The sequence below is a fragment of the Delphinapterus leucas genome, chromosome 6, assembly GCF_059928025.1.
Source record: "Delphinapterus leucas isolate spDelLeu-1000000601 "Yukka" chromosome 6, BTC_Dleu_Yukka2, whole genome shotgun sequence".
NCBI lineage: Eukaryota > Metazoa > Chordata > Mammalia > Artiodactyla > Monodontidae > Delphinapterus > Delphinapterus leucas.
Window position 1 is genome coordinate 89,310,803 of NC_143134.1, and position 20,572 is coordinate 89,331,374.

General features: G+C 53.7%; 1 protein-coding gene across 1 annotated transcript in view; it reads right to left on the reverse strand.

The window, feature by feature from the left end:
* Positions 1–2,330: 2,330 nt before the first annotated feature.
* Positions 2,331–20,572, reverse strand: part of PAX5 (paired box 5) — a 189,690-nt gene continuing 171,448 nt past the window's right edge. The window contains exons 9-10 of the mRNA XM_022600108.2: positions 16,379–16,465; positions 2,331–9,582 (exon numbers count right to left, since the gene is read on the reverse strand). Coding sequence (XP_022455816.1) covers positions 9,506–9,582; positions 16,379–16,465 — 164 coding nt within the window. The 3' untranslated portion in view covers positions 2,331–9,505. The remainder of the gene's footprint in view (positions 9,583–16,378; positions 16,466–20,572) is intronic.

Sequence of the window (20,572 nt, forward strand, 5' to 3'; positions counted from 1 at the left end):
GACTGAATTGTGTCCCCCCCCCCATGCCCTCGACCCCCGGCCCCAAATTCATATGTTGAAGTCCTAACCTGAGTGCCTCAGAATGTGACTGTGCTTGGAGACAGGGTCTTTAAAGAGGTGAATAAGTTAAAATGATCATTAGGGTGCTCCCTAATCCAATATGACTATTGTCCTCATAAGAAGAGATTAGACAGAGAGAAGTCCATGTGAAGACCCAGGGGTATAAAGACCCAACATCTTTATTGGGGTATAATTGCTTTACAATGGTGTGTTAGTTTCTGCTTTATAACAAAGTGAATCAGTTATACATATATATGTGTTCCCATATCTCTTCCCTCTTGCATCTCCCTCCCTCCCACCCTCCCTATCCCACCCCTCCAGGCGGTCACAAAGCACGGAGCTGATATCCCTGTGCCATGCGGCTGCTTCCCACTAGCTATCTACCTTACGTTTGGTAGTGTATATATGTCCATGCCTCTCTCTCGCTTTGTCACAGCTCACCCTTCCCCCTCCCCATATCCTCAAGTCCATTCTCCAGTAGGTCTGTGTCTTTATTCCTGTCTTACCCCTAGGTTCTTCATGACATTTTTTTTTCTTAAATTCCATATATATGTGTTAGCATATGGTATTTGTCTCTCTCTTTCTGACTTACTTCACTCTGTATGACAGACTCTAGGTCTATCCACCTCATTACAAATAGCTCAATTTCGTTTCTTTTTATGGCTGAGTAATATTCCATTGTATATATGTGCCACATCTTCTTTATTCTTATGATTGTTGTCTTGGGAATAATAAACTCTGCTTTACTAGGAAAAAAAAAAAAAAAAGAACTGGAGCTGAGACTCCCAGCTGCGGCTCTTAGGAGCCTTTATCCCTCCACCTTTTTCACGGCCCAGGTGTAATCTCATCCTCCCAATGGGTCACCTCTGTCCTGAGCACCCAGCATGGGGCCTGGCTGCAGTGAAAGTCTGAGGAACAAATGGGCCTGAGGCTTAAGCCTCACATGGCAGGCCTCAGGCATCTGCTCTGCCTCTCTTGGTGATGGTCGCTGAAGGCAGAGGTGTTGCTGGAGACAGAACATGCCTGAGCGTGTTCAGGGTGGCATTTCCACCCTCCCTACCGGAGGCCTGGCCCAAGACCTCCATCCTGCGTCGTGAGGGGGTGGCACATGCCCTGGTTACTGCAGATACTGGTGCCCCATACGGAGGGCAGAGGTGTCTCCTCTGTCCCAGGAGAGCCAGGGACAAGGTTCTGCAGCCTCAGGGACGAAAGCACAGCTCTGCCTCACCGGTTCCCCTAGGTTTGGAGCCCAACTTTCAGTTCCCAAATGCTGCTGCTTCGCTTTGAAGTTTGTGCCTCTCAGTCCTGAGCGTGGAGAGGAGAGGACACTGGACCAGTTCTCCACGCAGCATCCCTCTCTCTCTCCCTCAGGAATCACCTCTGTCACCATCCATTGCCAAAATGAATGGAGGCCGCTCAGCTGGCTTTATTAAATATGAATGAGTCGCAGCCCATGGCCCCACGCGGTCACTCGCCCACTCCATCTCTGGCAATTACTGCGTTGCACACACTGTGCCAACGGGCGCAGCGGTCCCTGCCTGCCCTTGCAGACTGACACCGCCCAGCAGGGGCAGGGCTCGGGCTGCAGCTGCCCTGCCCCCTGATGGAAAGCCACCCCAGGCTCCCGTGCAGCCAAAGCGCTCAGCTCTGAAGGCGTAGCGACAGGGCACCTCCCACAGAAGGATCGTGGATTCTTGGGCTCTGGTCTCCTGGCACGAGCGGCTTCCGAGCGCTGCTGCACGTTAGAGGTGTGGGAAGCGCCCAGACTGCTTAGGTTCCAGGCAACTTAAAGATTCACCCTAGATCAAGGTTAAGAGCATGTTTGCATGCACGCACCATTACTGAGCATATACTCGTGCGTGTTAACCTTCACGAGAACCCCCTAGAAAATAAGCTTCACGTTAGCAGGGTCCTTGTTTGCCAAGTTCTCCACTGTGTCCCTAGTGCTGGGGACAGAATAGATGCTCAGCCACTCTTTGTTGAATGAATGAATGAGGTGGGTGTTACTGACGATTCTGGAGCTAATGAAATTGAGGTTACAGAACTTAGCCAAGGATCCCCAGCCAGTGAATCAGAGCCAGAAGTCAAATCCGGCGGGGGGCTCAACCATCATTCCCCACTGCCATGGCTGCTGGCAACTTGCCTGGAACCTCTCAAGGGTGGGGAATCTGCCTCTCCTGCCCCTGCCCGGGCCACAGTCCAAAGCCACAGCACACCGTTCTAGCTGCACGGATTTGTTCTGACCCTGATTTTATCAGGAGAGCCAATAAAACTCCCCACAAGCCCAATGGGCTTTGTCAAAGTTGTCAAAGACCATCTCTGAAGTTGTAAAAACAAATGAGATCAAATTCTTTTTCTGAACTTAAAAAATTACTTTTATTTTAGGAACCAATAAAATTATGGCAAATATTTACAAATAATTATCTCACATAAAGGTTACATAAAATCAATTCTTCACAAGTAACAGTCACTCATGAAAAGTCACACAGATATTGAAACTACGCCAATCTTATTGCAGGTTTCTCCAACTAACCTAAAATAAATGTGTTGCAGTCAACCATTTAACTTAGAATAAACCCACAAATTCCAGGTTTGACAAGAAAAAAAGTGAAAAATGAAACCAAAATCCCATCCCTCTTTTCTCCCAAGTCCCACCCCCAGCCCCTGCCCTCCTCCCAACAAAAGAAAAATATGTCCAACATCTTTGGCAAATTGGCACTGCTGTAATTACATTCAAATATTATTACACACAAAAGCAACACACATCACTAAGAAAAAAAAAACCACCAATATTTCAAGTCAATTATTTTCTACTAGAAAAAAAGAATACAAAACATACACATTTTTTAAGAAGCATTTTTTTTTCAATCTGTTGGAGACAGATCATCTCCTACTTTGAAAGGCAATTCAATTGTGGGGTTTTTTTTTTGTACTTTTTTTTTTTTTTTTTTTTTTTTTTTTTTACAAGTAAGCGTCTATGCAGGCATCACAAACTTTGGCGGTAACAGTAGATATGTATTTCTTTGATGCTGGAAGGTCAGTCCCTAAGACAAAGTCAACTGTTGCAAAGAATGAAAAGCAAAATCCACGTGTCTTCCTGGCAGAGAGCTCCATTTGCAATGTAATCAACATTTCTACAAATACTCCATGTCCAAGGCCACTAGAGACTGAAAAACCAGGGCAGCATCTTCCAGCAAGAGTCAGGGCACAGACCGAGTCAGATTTCCACTCTTGGCCCAAGCCTGGAGGCCCGGAAGCTGGGGCCAAGAAGTGCGGCCTCACTGCCCGCTACCCCACACTGTGCTGGCGGCTTGGGACCAGGGCATGGGCCTGCCTCTTCCTGAGCCCCGGGATGGGCTACTGCCAGGTCTGCTCATCTCCTCTGACCAAAGGTGAGAAGAGCAGGCAAGGATTGGCATGAGGAGACTCAGTGCTTTCTCTGAGTTTCAAGTACGTCTGAGGTGTTGGGGTGCGCGTGCCTGTGCGTGCGTGTGTACACTCACCTGGGCACGTGCGGAAGGGGAGGCCAGATTTGGAGGCTCTGAGCTTTGCAGGGTGTTTAAAATAGACTCAGGACTTATTTATTTTCTTTTTAGCTTTATAGCAATTAATTGGCTATTGATTGGTTGGAATGTTCAACTCTCCATTTCCTCAAATACAATAAAATAGTTTCATTAAAATGTATTCATGCTTGAAAATAAGGGAGCCATTAAATGGTTTCCTTTCTGTTCCACTCCAAGGGAAATGCACCGTTTGTAAATCAAAACTCCATCATCGAAAATCACTTGTTCTTAATGGTGCTTTTGGAGAAGATGAGGGATGTTGTCACGAGAGTGGCAATTGTGGGGATGAGGGGCCCCTCTGGCTGCAGGAGTGGGTGGGTCCAGGTTGGGATGGGTGAGGCTGCAGCTGGGCCTCCTCCAGCCAGGCCACAGAGTCAGGGAGGGACGCACATAACTCCCAAGGGGTCCCTCCCCTGCTGTTCCACACACTTCTCTCTCCCTACCAGGCTCAGAGCTGCCCGAAGCTGAAGGGCAGGATTCCTGCCCTCTCCCTCCTGCCCAGAGGCCAAATATACCACCTGAGACTGACCCCCCTTTTACAATTCATCAAGATTCCCTCAATAAATAGATAAACTGCTGCATTTTCTCCTCATGTGGCTCAGGGGTCTAAGATGTGGGAAGAAGAATAGACTTACCGACTGGTAGTTATGTGTACCCTTAACTTGGAGATGAGCTAAACAGGACCCCTGGGAACATGTGGATTGAAACTCTAGAATGGCAGGGACGTGACCCTGAGGTCCCCTTTGATCCGCAGGGTCCAGGAACGGGACCCCAGTGTTGAGAAATTACAGTGAATGAAAGATAGGCTGGTGCCTGCCTGCTGTCGGCAAGCAGCCCGTGTCAGAGAAGCTGCAGGTCCCTGGTCAGGAGAGCGGGCAGGCAAGGGGCTCGCTCCCAGTCGGCCCCCTGGGACCTGGCCGCCACTCTGGAGGCACAGCCGCGCTGACAGTGGGGAAGGTGGATGGACACCTCGGCTCTGCCATGAATATGCAAGAGGAAATCCTGAGGTACGGGGACAAGGGGCCAAAGGGGCTGCCAGGAGGTGGGGCAGAATGCAGGCTAGGAGTCATGGCCTGACTGTCCAACTTTCCAGTAATGTATTTTGTTACCTTTTAAGAAATGCACTTGCCTTGGACCTCTCCGAGGCCAAAAGAACTACAGGAATGTATTCTCCAGGAGCACTGGTGTGCGTGCCTGGAAACCGTCAGAGGCGGGCTCCTGGATGGGTGAGAGGCCAAGGCCGCAGAGCCGCCTCCTAGCGGGGCCGCTGGGGAGCTGGTCTAGCCCCCGGTGCTGTGGATCCACCCACTCTGGCCTGGGCCTGGCCTATCCAGGGGCCTGGATTTTTTCTCTACCCTTGTGGCAGTTGTGTCTCAGACACATCTTGTTTCCAGGTATTTGTCAGGAGTGCTTGGCTTGTTTTTAAGATTGCCTCTCCATGGCTTGGAGCTAAATTCTAACTGAAATGTCATCCAGAAAGGGGTAGCTGGAGTCAGAGGCTGCCAAGGCAGGGCAGACGCTCTGGATGTGACTTCTCATAAAGGGATTTCATCCCTCAGCGCCCTGTGGCCACATCTGGGGCTCTTCCCTGGGCATGTGAAAGATGCCGGCAGCACTGACCTCCCCTCGAAGCCAACAGTCCCCTATCCCTACCCACTCTGACGGTCTACCCATCCCGCCTGCAAAGCCCAAACAGCCTGCAAGAGCCCAGAGTGTGGGAGGGAGAGAGTAGGTACTGGGGGTGCCTGTTCCTGACACTGACTTGCTGGACAACTTGAACCTCATCTCTTACCTCTCTGTGCTCCCATCTCCCCCGATGTCCTTCATCTGCAATGAAGGACAAGGAGGTGAAGAAGAAAGGAGGCATTGGACAAAGAATGGGGGTCACAAGCTGGTGACCCATGGGTCAGATTTTACCCACAGACTTTTTTTTGGCTGACAGAGCATTTTAAAAGTTTTCACACTTGAATGCCACTGGGTAGGGCAAGCCCCCACTGCCCAGGCTGCCCGTGCCCTGCAGAAGCAGCAAGGTAACCCCACCTGCATGGCCTGGGAAGCAGCTGGTCCAGGGCCCTTGAGATAGTGATCTGTGCTTCCCAGGGCTCTGGGCACCCCTGATGGCCCGAATCTGGGGACTGCCGCATATTGTCACAGCCAGATTTGAAGTCTGTTCCACAGCAAGAAGGACAAAGACAACAGGAGTGTGGGGACAGCTCATGAGGCTGGAGCCCTGGACCCTGGGAGTCAGAGCTGGGCCCACGTCCAGGCCCTGTCAGGGCTTGTGCTGTGGCCTTGGATAAGCTCCAACTCCCTCTGAGTCTCAGGCACAGCAGGGAATGAGTCAGGATGAAACCTCAGAAGAGTTGGTGTGAATGTGGCAAAGACTCTGCAGTTTTCAGTGTTAATGGGAATCAAGTTGGACCAGCAAAGCTACCAACCCCCTGGCCCCTACGTCAGGCCAGCCTCTGAGTCTCTGTTTTTTCTTTCCTCATTGCAGGTCTGGGGGTTTCTAGGGGACTGAAGGGTGTTCCTAAGCCACACATGCCCGTGACAGGAGCATGAATCGGAGAGAATGAGTCCTGGAAATCTGAGAATTCTCTTTACCTCTATCTTGCCATGTGAGCCTTAAATCTGTTTTTCCATCTATAAAATGGGCATTGTGATCTTTGCCCCGTGGGATGGTCAAGGATTGCAAAGCACCATACAAACATCAGTTATGAAAGGGCTAACCCTAACTAAGGCGCCTTGGGAAAGGGATGTTGGGTTTGATATGTCATCAAATTTTTCTTGGTTTCAGATAGACTAATGGTATGAAAAATCTTCGTAAAATCTACAATGTCCTTTTCAAAAAGAGCTGGAACACAGGGCTGAAGGCCCATGGAGGAATGCCCCAGACCTCCTGCCACAATGCTGGTGAAAGCCCTGGCCTTGTGTTTTCCTTCAGAATTCTCTGGCATCTACTCAACAGCTTGTGTCCTTTGGAACCTTCCTCTCCAAGCTCCCAGGAAGCTCCTTGGGCAGCGTGGGGAACTCAGCTGGTGAGAGCAGGTACGTGTGTGGCAACATGCACGTGCGTCCGTGTGCGCTTGTGCTTCTGCCTGGAAGCCCAGGAATCAAGTGGTAGTAATCAATATAAATGCAATCTGAGGACCTGCAGAGCCTCAGGGGAGAGAGAAAAGGCATGGAGGGAGCTCATCACAGGTCAGGAGGAGGAACAGGATGGGGAGAGTGGTGCACTTGGGGCCAGGTGGGCTTTGCCGAGGAAGGACGGCGTGCGCCTTAGGTAGCCGGTTCAGGGAAGGCTGACCTCCTCCCAACAGCCTGAGACCATAGGAGCATCAGGATCCAAGGATCTGGGTGCCAGAGGCCAAGAGGCCGATGCTGCAGACCCCAGACTCCACCACTTTCTCTGGAAGGGAAGGAAGGTGGGAGGGTCCAGGTAACATATCTGCTCCTACCTTGCCCGGCAGGTGGAGGCTGGAGCTGGTTCATCTGGGCTCCTGGAGGCGAGCTCTGGCCCCAGCTGCCTCCTTTCTTGGCACAGCAGGTTCCAGGGCGGTGGGTGTGCCTGCGGTGAGCTCACTGGCTCCACTGCTGCCCTGAGTGACTGGGCTTCCTCGGCAGTTCTAGCAGCTCCAGGACACCTCATCTGAAGTGGTGGCCCAGAACCATCTCCTGCTGCCCTCACTGTTGACTTCCCGCCCCAGGGGTGAGAGCATCGCTACATGCCAGGGGTCAGGGGGCCGAGTCCCAGCCTCACCTCCACCAGTCACTGCCTGGGGACTCCACCTTGCTAAGCCTCGGTTTCTTCTTCTATCCCACCACCTTGTAAGGGCATTGTGGGGCGGGGGGATACTTGGTGGTGGCCAGAGGAGGTCCGCTCTGTCTCCCTGCACGGTCCTGGGCTTCCCCAAGCTGGGCCTCAGTTTCCCCTAAGGGGAGCTGACTTAGGTCTTCCTCAAAGCTGAGTTTCACCCCCCCCCAGGTGCTCTTTGTTTTTCACTTGGCCCGAACATTAGCAGGACTCCAGTGCCCCACGATGCCTGCTCGGACGTGGAGTGCTTGCCCAGAGGCCCGTATCACAGCCTCAGCGCCCCGGGAGAAGGGAAGGGAAGGAGAGAGCTGTCGGGTAGTTCTGCAGGGGACCCTGCTCTACCAAGGCAGCTGAGGCTCAGAGAGGTGAACGGTCTTACCTGAGGACACACAGCAAGGCAGGCAGAGGTACGGCCAGGACAAGACCTCTTAGGCCTGATAACCTCAAGTGCGGGCTCCCTCTGCCCCAGCTCTCTGCCAGCTTAGTGACATGCAGACATCAGGCACACTGTCACAGGAGAGGGCAAAGTCCACTGTCATTGTGGTAATTCAGCCCATGTTTGGATGGGGCCTCTACCTGTCTCTTCTGAGCTGGCAAGAGATACTGTGCAAGGAGTTGAGGCCCCAGGCAAAGAGATGGTGGCCCTGGTACCTCCATTTCAAAACCATTCCCAGCTCACACACCAATTCCTCACTGCCTGTCCTGTTCCTCTCCAGGAAGCTTTCCTCTGTCCCCCAGATCCTCCCAGGTGGCTTTTTCTGACCACTCCAGCCGACAGTGAATTATCCCAGCTCCCACTCCAGGCTCCCGAGGCCCTTGGCCATGGCCCTGACCATCACAGCCCCTTGCATCAACAGGTAGGTACCCACTATGCAAGTCATGCACCCGCCCCCACCAGAGCACGTCTGTTCCTAGCTGCACACTAGGCTCTATGAGGCCGGGGAGGGGCTGGTCAGGAAGTTCTGGCTGACTGCTGTAGGTGTTTGTGGTCCTTGGTCCAGGCAAAGTCTTTTTTGTTCATCATTGTCTATGTGGCAGGGACAGGCTTGCCCAGAATCCACTCACTGGCATCCTGGAGGGTGGGAGAAGTGTCCATGGTAGGTGTCCAATGTGATTTGAGCCTGGGCACACCTCAGAAAACACATCCCAGTTCAGTTCAGTGGTTCCAGGGGCTGGGGGTCTGGAGAGCCTCAGGCCTGCCTTGGACCATCATCTCCTGGGTCCCGTCCAGCCCTAACATTCCAAGTCCACAATGCAATCAGCACCTTGGACGACATCTTACTTTAAAACAGTAGCTGAGGAATCTCCTAGACAGTTCTTTTTGAGTCCTTTGATATGGAAAAGAGCTGCTCGCACTGCACTGGGCCCAGGGAAATGGGGGCAGGAAGCCAGGGAGGGGTCTTGGGGGGGGTGCTTAGAGCAAAGCCAACCCAATGAGACTCTTAGTCCAGATATTAAAGAAGTAGCAATGAGCAGGGAGCTGGGGCCTGGGGGTGGGCATCCTTAGTCTCAAGGGCATCTCCAAACACACCTTCAGGGGGCACCCAGAGCAGAGGGGATGCTCTGTGCACAGGTCTAAGTCATCCTGTGACACGGTGGGAGTGCTGGATGCATAATGGCTGGGCAGTCTGCTCAGTTGGACCCTCGGGCCCACAAAAAAGCAGTAAGGTATTTACACGGGTGCTGTTGAAGCAACAAAAGCAAAAACTCTCCTTCCCAGGCCTGGGGCAGGAAGGCGGGCAGGTGGTCAGACAGCTAGGGGGCTGGCAGGCTGGGCTGGGGCTGCAGTTGTCTGCAGATCAGTCTGTTGGTTTGTGGAGACCCAGTCACATCGGGAGAAGCTCATCAACTGACTCTTAGAAATGGACGGGTGTCTAGAAGTCCAACAGCGCTACCATAGAAGCCCAGAGTCCCTGGCAGGAAGAGGGGAAGGGAGTTTCAGGCGAGTGGGGGGTTGCTGGGGGGACGGTCTCATTGGGCCCCTCTGGCTGTGTTCGGAGGGGGCTGGGAGGCTATGGCCTTCAGTGATATGTGTCATAAGTGCTTGGCGCCTGCCTGGCTCCTGGGGTCAGTGACGGTCGTAGGCCGTGGCAGCTGCGGGCGGGGCAGCTCCTCGGGCAGCGGCGCTGTAATAGTACGGGGAGCCTGGAAGAGACAGAAGAGGCCACGGAGGTTGGAGGGAGACCTTGTGCCCCCAGCTCCGTACCAGGGGTCCCCTTTCCACCAGTGTCCCCTGCCTCTGTCCCTTCCTCCCCCTCCCCCAGTCCAGGCCACTGTCCTCTCTCACTAAGATCTCAGTCCCTGATCAGGGCCGCTGCCTGGTCATAGGTTTCAGGCCCTCCTCACCAGCTACAGCTGGGGTGGGCAGACCGAGGCCAAATCCACCCGCCCCCTGCCCCCCCCTCCCGCCCCCACGCCGCTGCCTGTTTCAGTAATTAACGTTTGACTGGGACCGAACCTTGCCCGTTCGTTTCTGTATGGTCTGTGACTGCTTTCATGCTGCTCCTGCAGAGCTGAGTACTACAATGGCGACCACATGGCCTGCAAAGCCTAAAATATGTACTATCAGGCACTTTACACAAAAAGTTTGCCAGTTTCTGAGCAAGAGGATGAAAAGTCATCACTTCATAGTCTGGCCTGTGGAAGCTCTGTGACCTAGCCCTGCCGACCTCTGGATTTCCCTCTAGGACCGCCACCCCTCCGGCTCACTCCCAGGCACCCGCTCCTGCAAAATCACGCTCTGCAGCCATCTCAAGCACCAGGGGCCTAATGGCAGCTACCGCAGGCTGAGCACTTCCCGCCCCTTTCCACACGTTGTCTGATTGAGCCCTGCGGGGCAGGTAGAGCTAGCCCATTACATCCAACTCGCACGCCTCCGCGCCTTTTCCACGCTCTGCCTCCTGCCTGGAGCACGTTGGCTGCACCTTCACCCCCTTTCCTGTCTGCTGAATAGTGCCGCCTCCTTCAAGTCCGAGAGCCCCTGTCTCCTCCTCTGGGATGCCCCCTGTCCTGAGCCCACACCGTGCTGCAGGCTGGACCACAGGCTCTGATCATCTCTTTCTGTGCTTCTTCCCCCTCGCCTGCACGGAGAGCCCCACACAAGCAGGGGCTGGGTTCTGCTCTGCTCGGTGTCTGTCGCCAGCCCCCAGCCTGGAGCCTGGCACATGGCATGTGCCCGGCTAGGTTTGCTGAGAAAATGAGCAACAGCACTGAGTGAACCAACAATAGTAAAGACCCTGCCCATTCATTCATTTATTTTCCAACCCTATGGGGTGCAGCGCTGGGCAATAATGAACAAATGCAGGCCAGTGTTCAGAGTCAAGAAGGGGGTCAGAGCTCTGAGAAAAGAGCGCTGGGAATGCAAGATTATTCTGGCAGGGTCAGGCTTCCTGGAGGAAGCAGGTTGGGTTGAACTTGGAGGACATGAAGATTTGGGTATGTGAGTACGTGGGCGAAGGGCAGGGGGCAGGCCTGCTTCCTGTGACCTCCAGACAAAGCCAGCGTAGGGCATTTTGTACCGATGCTGGGTTCTTCCCACTGTCTCGGGGCTGCTCTCTTTAACTGCCTGCTTTGGATGAGGCCTGCAGGAGCCCTGCTCTGTGTTCAAACTCCTCTCCAGGGACAAAAGGGTCTGGGGGGCTCAAGGGGACGAGCAGATTCTCAGAACCACAGAAGTTAGAGACACCAGGCTGTCTCTTCCTTTTACAGGTGGGGCTGGGGGTAGTAGAACTGAGGCTACCCCCAGACCACTCATGTGCCCAAAGCCACAGAGCCTCTCAGGGCCAGAGCCTGGCGGGGAATTCTGGTTGTCGGCCCCTAGTTCAGGACTCTTTCTTCCATGACACAGTTCACAGCCTGTACAGCTATGTCAGAGGGCCGTGTTTATGCAAGTGGATAGCAGCTGGGGTCCTGTCAGCCACTGTAGACCACGTGTCTGCTGGGGCAGGAATAGTAAGCTTCTTAATTCCCCAGGGAAGGTGACTCATACTTATTCTGAAATCTCACCCAAATCCAAACCAATCCTGGCAATTCTCCCAGATGCCATAACTGGGCACCAAGGCCTGAAGATTGCCAGTCAGGCTCTATCACTCCTGGCTGAGTGAACTTGGACAAGTGGCTTCACTCCCCTGAGCCTCAGTTTTCTCATCTCTAAAAGGGGGGTCACAGTGGGGCTAGACGAGGGCACCACAAGGTAAGGATGTGAAGGTGCTCTGGAAATGGACACTTTTCTAAGCCCTTTATATGCTTTTAACTCTTTTAATTTCCACAGCAATTCTACCAGGTAGGCACTAGTATTGCCCCCATTTAGCAAATGAGGAAACTGATGCACCGAGAGAATAAGTAGCTTGCCCAGGGTCACGCTGCTAGGAGGTAATCAAGAGGGCATGATTAGCATGTGCCACCGCCCCTCCAATCCCAGCCCCATTTAGTGGGTAAAATTCTCCCTCCCTAGCCCCCAGGAAGGCAGTAATGGCTCAAGCAGCAGTGACGATGGGGGCGCAGGCAGTGCCTTGCTGTGCTGTTCCGGAAGGTATGGACACCAGTGCCGTGCTGAAGTATTCCCAGAGATGGATTTTTCTGCTGCCTTCTGTCACCTCCCTGGTTGGAGCCCTGACTCAGACGCCTGGCAGCCTCCTCTGCTCTCTCTCCTGAGGGAGGGGGCCAGTCACCCACAGAGTATCTGCGGTGCCAACCCAGCATCCCAGGTGAGAGGTGTGTGTGTGTGTGTGTGTGTGTGATGTGAGGGCCAGCCCCGTGGACCCGAGCATGGCACAGGAGCAGGAAAACCACAGGGGCTGCCCCTGCAAATGAGGGACAGGAAATCCTGGCTCGGGCCTCAGAGTTTCCCAGGGGCCAGCTCTCACCCTGGGCTCTGACTTGCTTCCCTCTCAAAGCCTAATCTCACGGCCAGGCTGTCCAGCGACCCCAGTGCGAGGGCCCCATGGCAAAAATCAAAAACGCTTGCATTTACCGTGAGAAATGAAAACATCACCTCACAAAGCGCTCTGTCTTCCTGGTGCCCATTAGACCTCCAACTAGAATAAACTTGTCCTCTCTTCTGTCATTTTTCCTCTCTAATTCACATTATCATCAATTTACTTCTTGACACAGTCATTCCGGGCTCCTACTCGCTCTCTAATCCCTATACAGTGGCCACAGGCGCTCCTGTTCTAATCCTAATTGACCGCAGCGGCCTTTCTTCCTGCCGCCAGCCTGCTGCCCCGCCTGCCCGGGGCCCCAGTGGGATGCTGGATCCCGGCCACCCTGGCTGGGCTGGGCGTGGGCAGACCGCAGGCAGCTCCTGGGGAGGAGGCTCGGCGGGAAGGGAGGCTCTCCTGCAGCTTCGTTAGGTGGCATTGCTCATCCAGGTGTGGGCAGGGTGTGTGAGGGTCCCACCTGTTTCCACAGCTCCCACTGATCTAGCAGAGCACAGAGGCACCTCAGAGCAGGTTTCCCCACTGGCACCCTCCCCAAGTAGCAGAAATACTCTACTTCTCCAGCCCAGTGGGATTTTTTCAGCTAAAGCCCTGAAGACACTGGGGAAAGGGCAGGCTGGTAGATGGGAGTGGGCCTGAAACTTATTTGCAAGACTGTGGCAGAGCAAGCCTGGCATCTCACTCATCTTCAGGGAAGTAGGATCACTGCATTCCGGGCCTCAAGAGAGCATCGTGTTCAGCTCCCGCTTGAATGAAGCTGCCAGTGGCCACTATCCTCATTTTACACCTGAGGCAACTGAGGTCCAGATTGGTTGATGACCTGACCGTGATTCCCCAGGTTACAGACTTGGGCAGAGCAGGGGCCATTTCTCATGTTTGTAACAGCCCAACATTGTTTAAACTTTTCTTGCGTTTGCAGAGTTTTCTGTGGTATGAGGCCTGCCTCTTTGAGTTAGAAGTCAGAACTCATTCTCCCAGTTGCCTTTGCTGCTAGAGCACAGGGGCGTCACCTGGGCCCTGTCAATTAGAATCTCTTGAGTTTGACCTCAGTTGGGAGGGGAGCAGCTTGAGGAAGTGGGCTGACAGACTCTACCTGCTGGAGGTGGGTACAGAGGCAGGGCAGAGCTCTCAAGCACCCCAGCTGAAGCAGTAGCACAGAGCGGGCTGCTTGCGGGTACCAACAGTGGAGGCGTATATGCTAGAGCAGCCCTGGTGCTGTTCCTGGCTGTGTGTCCCATGCCTGTCTCTTTGGTCCTCCTGGAGATTCTGGGAGCCCCCAATATTCCTTAATAGATTCACTTTCTGCTTAAACCAGCCAGAGTGGAATCTGTTGTTTGCAACTGAAAGCCTGACAGATAAATACAATAACCTGGCTTTCAAAAATAGATCAGCGCTGTTCTCATGGCATACAAGGTCTGAGTATTTGGGATTCCCAGGCTTGTTACTATGGAGAGATGAGCCTCTTTTCCTGGCTGTAGTACTGTTCAGACTGAATTGGTCAGGAAGAGTAGGAGTACCACATCACACACTGATTATGAATACAGGCTCTAGAGTCAGGGTGATGGGAGTTTGAGTTCTCATTCTGCTGCCTGCATGCTGTGTGACCTCAAGTATGTTAATTAACCTTTCTGAGCCTCACTCTTCATCTGTAAAGATAATATTGATACCTTGTGCCCCCTAGGACTGTTGAAAGGATAAAATGAGGTAACCCACATGAGGGGTTTTGCCCAGTGCCTGCACAATTAGCAAGTGCTCATTTAGATGAACAGAGTTTTGATTCTTTTTCCTCTTCTCCACACTGGTTCTGGACCCCCTCAAGTCACTGAGCACATCCCAGCACAGATACACTTGCCTGAGGCTCTCTCACCCCCAGCCTGTGAGCTCCCTGGGACATTGTCCACAACTTTTCCACACCAGACACATAGTCCATGCATATAATTGGGGATATGAACTGGATTTCACTCCAGCTTGAGCGGCAAAGGCCTCGGATGTGGTCTAGTCCCACCTTCCCCTTGACATCCCCTTGGGGTCCTAGCTGCCCACACAATCAGGTGCAGACTTCTCAGTGTGGCATTCAAGGTCCCCCACCTGTGGCCCTACCTCCTACTCCATCCCTTTGCTATGCTTGCCTGAGCAGCTCCTTTCTCACTTCTCTGATTCTTGAACTCCCAGGCAAATAAGCCTATCAGATACCTCATAAAAATTAGAAAAAGCAGCCATACTTCTGTGCCAGGGCTTCGGGCTTTGTGCCATGCATGGGCTCGATTTCAGCCCCCACTTGTCCCCTTGGGCAGTACACGACCATATGTGGAGGCCCTAGGTCAACATGGCCTCCTTGGGGTCATATCCCCATCACAAGGAACCCCTCCTGCAGCCTGGCCCAGGCTTCCTTTGTGCCACATCCCCTGTGGGTCTCACAGCAGCGCTGGGACCAGGGCTCTGTATGAGGCTGATTTGCAGGGAGCGGCTCCCAGGCTCAGGCCTCCTGACCCATCCCTCCACCACAACCCCTGCTGAAAGACTCGGTTCAGGGTCAGCGTTTGCCTCCTGAAACTGACAACTGGGCCAAATCAGAACCCAGGGCCTCTCAGGGGGGTTGTTTAAGGAAAAGCATTAAGTAAGCGGAGACCTTACCTCATACTTAGAAGTAATTTTTACCAAAACCAAAAAAGAAGTCTGAGCAATCAGTCCCCAGATTCAGCCCCTCCAGGAGGCCACAGATGGCAAGAACCCAGTCTGCTATAAAATGAAATATTCAGGCACAGGGCCTGGAGTGCTAGTTGGCATTGTTCCTTATTTCACCTGAAGTTCTGCAAGCTACACCAAAATGCTTTGGGTGGCCCAAGGCTCAAACTCATGGAAGGATTGCAGCCAGGAAGGGATGGTGTCTACGTCATTGTCTGTCCTAATCACCAAAGTAGGTTGGGGAAGGGGCCAAGGCTGTGACTTCCTGGCCTCCTTCGCAGACCCGTGCCTAGCAACTTGAGTTTGAAGACACCAGGTTCTTGCTTTTTTGATAAAGTGTATGTTTCTCAGTCGTGAAATAATTCAGGATCCAGGGAAGTAACAGGTTCTTAATTAAGCAGGCCTTATTAAGCTGTACAGATAAACCTGGATGGTCTCAGAGGCCCTTCCATGCCTGACCGTAGTGGAAATTCCTCAGCTGACTGCTGGGGAGAGATCGGTGTTGCTGCCTACAGGCTGATTCACTGGCTCTGCCCCCAGGGTGTGTGACATCTGTGAGCACTGAGCCCCTGCTTCATGCTCCAGAATCTTCAGCTCCAGCTGGCACTCACCAGCTGGTCTCATGTAAGTTCACTGCAACAAAACAAAGGGCTCTCCTTGGCCTTTTGAGGGCTGAGTTAGCCCTGCTTGGTCTTTGGGGTGGCCCAGATATCTTTGATGATGTACACAGATCAGGCTGGCCACAGCCATGGACCATCTGCAGTCTGAGGCCTGGGCAGAGTCTGGGCACCAGCTGAGCTCGGAACGGCATGACTTGGCAGGCCTTCAGCCACAGGGCAACCCATTTCTAATGGAGCTGGCTCTAGTGGTGTCCATGGCAGACATCACTAATCAATATCCCTGCCTCAGAGTCCTTACCAAGACAGATAGCCACTACCAATCAATCCAAGTTGGTCTCCTGGCTGCTCTTATTTAGAGATTTCTCGCCAAAATATTCAATGATTCTTAAGAAATATGTTACTCTTGGGCAGGCACTTTTCCTACCTTTCTCTTTCTCCCTCAATGGCCTTCCCCCTCTGTGCCATTTTCCCTTATCCACTAAAACATCGGGGGGAGCGCTGAGGGCATAAGTAGGGCTGGAGTGGTGTTTACTGTCCTGAAGCCCCATCACAACTCCCATGTTGCAAGCATCTGGGGAGAGCTACCCACCCCACCTCAGTGACCGGACCTGAGGATATTGAAGGACCCTGGCCCAGTGAGGGTGCCCAATGGGGCAGTTGATGGCCCAGGGGCCCCGCAGGGCCTCCGCCAGTACTCACCGAGCAGCCCTGGGTTGGGGAACCTCCAGGAGTCGTTGTACGAGGGGTATTGAGGGTGGCTGTAGGGGCTCCCGGAAAACTCACTCCCTGCATGTGGTAGGTGGAGAGAGAAACAGGAACCAAATGTCAAGTCAGGTTCGGAAAATGCCAATGGCATTTGTCTCTTTCATAAACTGCGGGTACTTTGTGTAACCAAGAAAGGCAAGTCTGGTCCACCCCCTTATCAAGTGGGCAGCTGTCATTGGCATTGTCTACATTTTCCCCTATAACCTTTTTCTTATTAGTGGGATTGAATACCAACCTCTCACATGTGTACCATTGGATTACCATGTGCCAGGTGTTCCCTGAGGTTATTGACCCATTTTACAGATGGGAAAACTGATGCCCAGGGTCTCTCACAAAACAGCCTGGATTCACCCAACCCAAGTCCAAAGGCCCAGAGTGCTTGGTTCTCAGCAGTAGCCTAAAAAGCCACTCAACAGCCAGCTACCTATACAACTGCTGAGAACCAAACAGTCTGGGGCTTGGGACTTGGTTCTCAGTGCTGACAGAGGCCACTCCAGGACCCCAGTGTGGATGCAGTGCCACTTCCATGTGTTTCCTGAGTGGCTCTGGACTGGGAAGCCAAAGATGACCCCAACTCTAGTCTAGACCTCTGTGCTGTGAATCCAGAGATGACTGCTCCCCAGGCCTCAGTCCAATGGGGAAGATGAGACATAAACTCAGGCCCCCAGCACTTTGCTGAGATGAAGGGACAAGCTGAAGGGCTGGGGGAGCACAGAAGAGCGACTGGGTGGGGTCTCCTGGGCATGGGGAAAGGACCAAGAGCTGCAAGCTGCGCCAGGTGGAGAGAGCAGTGGGTGCCGGCGGGCAGAGTGGTAAATGAGGATGGTTCACTCTTGCCCAGCTGTTCGTGGAGCCATGATGCTTGCGTCTGGCACTTCCTTGTGCCCTCACTTCCAGCCACAGGAGAGCCTCTTTACCACTAGCCAGTGTCAGGAGAGGGGCTCAAAATCCCTGCCCTCAAACCTTGCTGTCCTGGCTCCATAGCAGGACAGGCCCCTCCTGTCTCCTCCCTGTGGCTGCAGCTCCTGGGGTGTGGAGCCCCAGTGCCTGGCAGCAGTTGTATAGGTAGCTGGCTGTTGAGTGGCTTTTTAGGCTACTGGTTACAGAGCATGTGGGCCCCACCCTGGCAGTGGTGACAGGAGTCACACAGCCCCATGAGACCACCCTTGCACCATCCATGCTTCCATGGATTCTTGTTAGGGATGCCAAAGGGCCGAAGGGCAGGAGCCTCTAGAAGGACAGCCAGCCAGAAGTCAGGACCTGGAGCACTGCTTTCTCTCTGGGGGCCTCGGCCCAAGTGTAGGGGCCCCAGGGCTCCACCAGGTGCAGCAGGAACAATAAAGCAGGCCCGAGGGCCAGCCGCTCCCACCCCCGGGCCCAGCCAGCCTCCTCCCCACTTCCACAGGCAACTGCAGGCAAGGCATGCGCGCGCGCACCCGCGCACACACACACACACACGCACGTGCGCGCATGCACACATGCGCTCCTCTGGCCTCTCTGGGGGCCACTCCCAGCCTGACAGGCTGAGCCTTCCAATTCTCTGTTTTTTATGCCTCAGTGGTCAGGGTGTCAGGTTCCAGCGTGCAAGGGAGAGCATGGTGACAGTGCTGGGCCGCAGCAGCCCAGCCTCTGCATTTCCATCAGCGCCACGGCAACTCCTCCTCCTCCTGGGGGGTCGGGTGGGGGAGCAGAGCCACAAGCCGCCTGGAGAAGGGGGACAGCCACCCTCTCCCCAGGGCTCTGGACACCCACGGAGCTGCCCCATCAGAGGCGCTTCCTGACAGCACTGCGCCTGGCCCGGGGCATTGGACTACACCAGCAAAGGCTGTCTTTGCATCTCCATCTAGCAGCATCGCGCCTGTCTGCCAGGCCCAGCTCCAAGGCCACCTCTTTCAGGAAGCCTCCTTGATCTCCAGCCCCCAAAAGTGCAAGTCTCGGGCCTGTTCAGCTGGAGTTAATTAATTAATTGTATCCTTGTTGTCCATCCCACACCCTCCCCTCAACTCTGTCCCCAAATTGGCAAAGGGCCATAAACAGCTCCAACTCCTCGAGAGGATGTACCTGTCAGTGTTGCCCACCATCCTCGACCCCGTCCCCACCTGCCTGACTTTCTAGAATCCCACTCAGATACCTCTTCCTCTGGGAAGCCCCTCTCCTGCCCCTCCTGGGGCACACCCTGTCTCCCACTGTGCCCCACAGCGCCAGATTTGCCCTGACCTGCACGGGACTCTCCTGTGACATGGGAGCGTCTGTCTGCAGGTCAGTGTCTGATTCCTCTCAGCACCCACGTGCCACCCACCCCCAGTGTAACACCCCGTCCACAGCAGACAGTCGGTGCTCCATGAACTGCCGGTAGCTCGCTGCCTCTACCTGTAACATGACGCTCTTGTCCACATGGCTCTCTCCCTCACCTCCTTCCAGGCTTTGCTCTAATGTCACCTCCGAACCATTGCATTTCCAATGGAAACTCCTTCCACTTTCCCTGCTTAACTTTTCTCCATTGAACTGATCACAATCTAACATATCTAACTTATTGTGCTTATCTTTCTTGTTAATTCTGCTTCCTCCACTAGGATGTAAGCTCCATGGGGGCAGGGAGTTCATGCCTCTATCTCAATGTCTAGCAGGCCCTGAAAACTATTTGTTAAATGAATGAAAGAATGGGAACTCCTCCCATTCGTTCACAGATGACGGCTCTCACTACTTCCATTATTAGTACTGATAGCCAGGGGTGTGTTGTGCACCTGCTGTGTGCCAGGATTCAAACCGGTTTATCCGATCCATTGCCCACGTTCCATCCACCACGCCATCCTGTTCCTGGTGGAAGAAATGAACCCCCAGGGACCCACCCTGCCTGCTGTGTTTAGAGCACTGGCATGGTGGTACCTTCGGCGGGGCCCCTGTCCTATGAAATGCCCTGTGAGAGTGTGCCCTCTGGGTAAGGGGAGCTTGACGGTCTCTGGGGCATGAGGTAGACCTCAGGGCTGGTCCAGCCACATGCTGGGGACTCCAGGATGGTGTCATTATCTGAAGTGCCACACAGGTAGCTGGCTGGGTTTAAGAGTCCTCATCCATGAGATGTGGGGAGACCAGGTCCCCAATTGCCAAGAAAGCTGTCTGTCTATGGACCCGGACTAGCTCGGCCACAAAGATGGCTGGGAAGCAGCAGACCACCCAGATTCAAGCCCACATGCTGCCACTGAACCCTTCAGAGCAAGGGCTCTGGAGCCAGACTGCCTGGGTCCAAATCCTGCGTCTGCCTCTTCCTAGCTCTGTGACCATCAGCAGGTTACTCAACCTCTCTGCGCCTGTTTCCTCCTCCGTAGAGTCAGGACAATTAATAGATCCCACTGCACGTGGTCACTGTAAAGACTGAATGAATGATACACAGTGTCTGGCACGCAGTGACTGCTCAGCAAATGTCAGTCACATGACAATGACCTGACATCGGTCACCAAGGCCTCCTGGGCATCTAGAATCTCATTTAACCCTCCTGACAGTCCTGTGAAGCTCACGAGATGGGTGCAACTGTCTGCATTTTATATGTGAGGAAATGGAGGCTCAGGAAGGTGTGGGGGGACTTGCCCAGGCCAGGAGGCAACTCCAAGTCCAGCCTCCTATCTCCCAGCCCAGGGCCCTCTGCCCATGTGACACTGCCTTCCCACCCTGGGCCTCTGTCTTCCATTTGTAAATGGGCAGATCAGACCAAGTGATGTCTAAAGGCCCTTCCTATCTGCTGAGCCTGAATTTCACTTCTCAGGGGCCACAGTGCTCCCAGCAGGGAGGGAGGCCTCTCCTTGAGGCTCTGTGGGCCCCACCTGATGATGAGTTTCTTTGGGTCTGGAGGCTCCAATCTCCTGCTGCGTCTCCCCTGCTTGAATTCGCCATCATCACGACACCTGAGGCACATTCACCTTCTTTCCTTCAAATCTTAGGACCGCAGCTTAGAAAAGAGAGCCTGCTCCAGCCAAGACAAGGTCTGGGGAAAGCACTGGGGATGCCTTCTGGGTGGAGGGGAGCATGTGAGCCAGGATGGGTAGGAGTTTGATATGCAGAGGCAGACAGGGCATTCCGGGCACAAGCAAAAGTCTGGGGTGGGATGGACAGAGTGTGACCCCCGCACAGCCA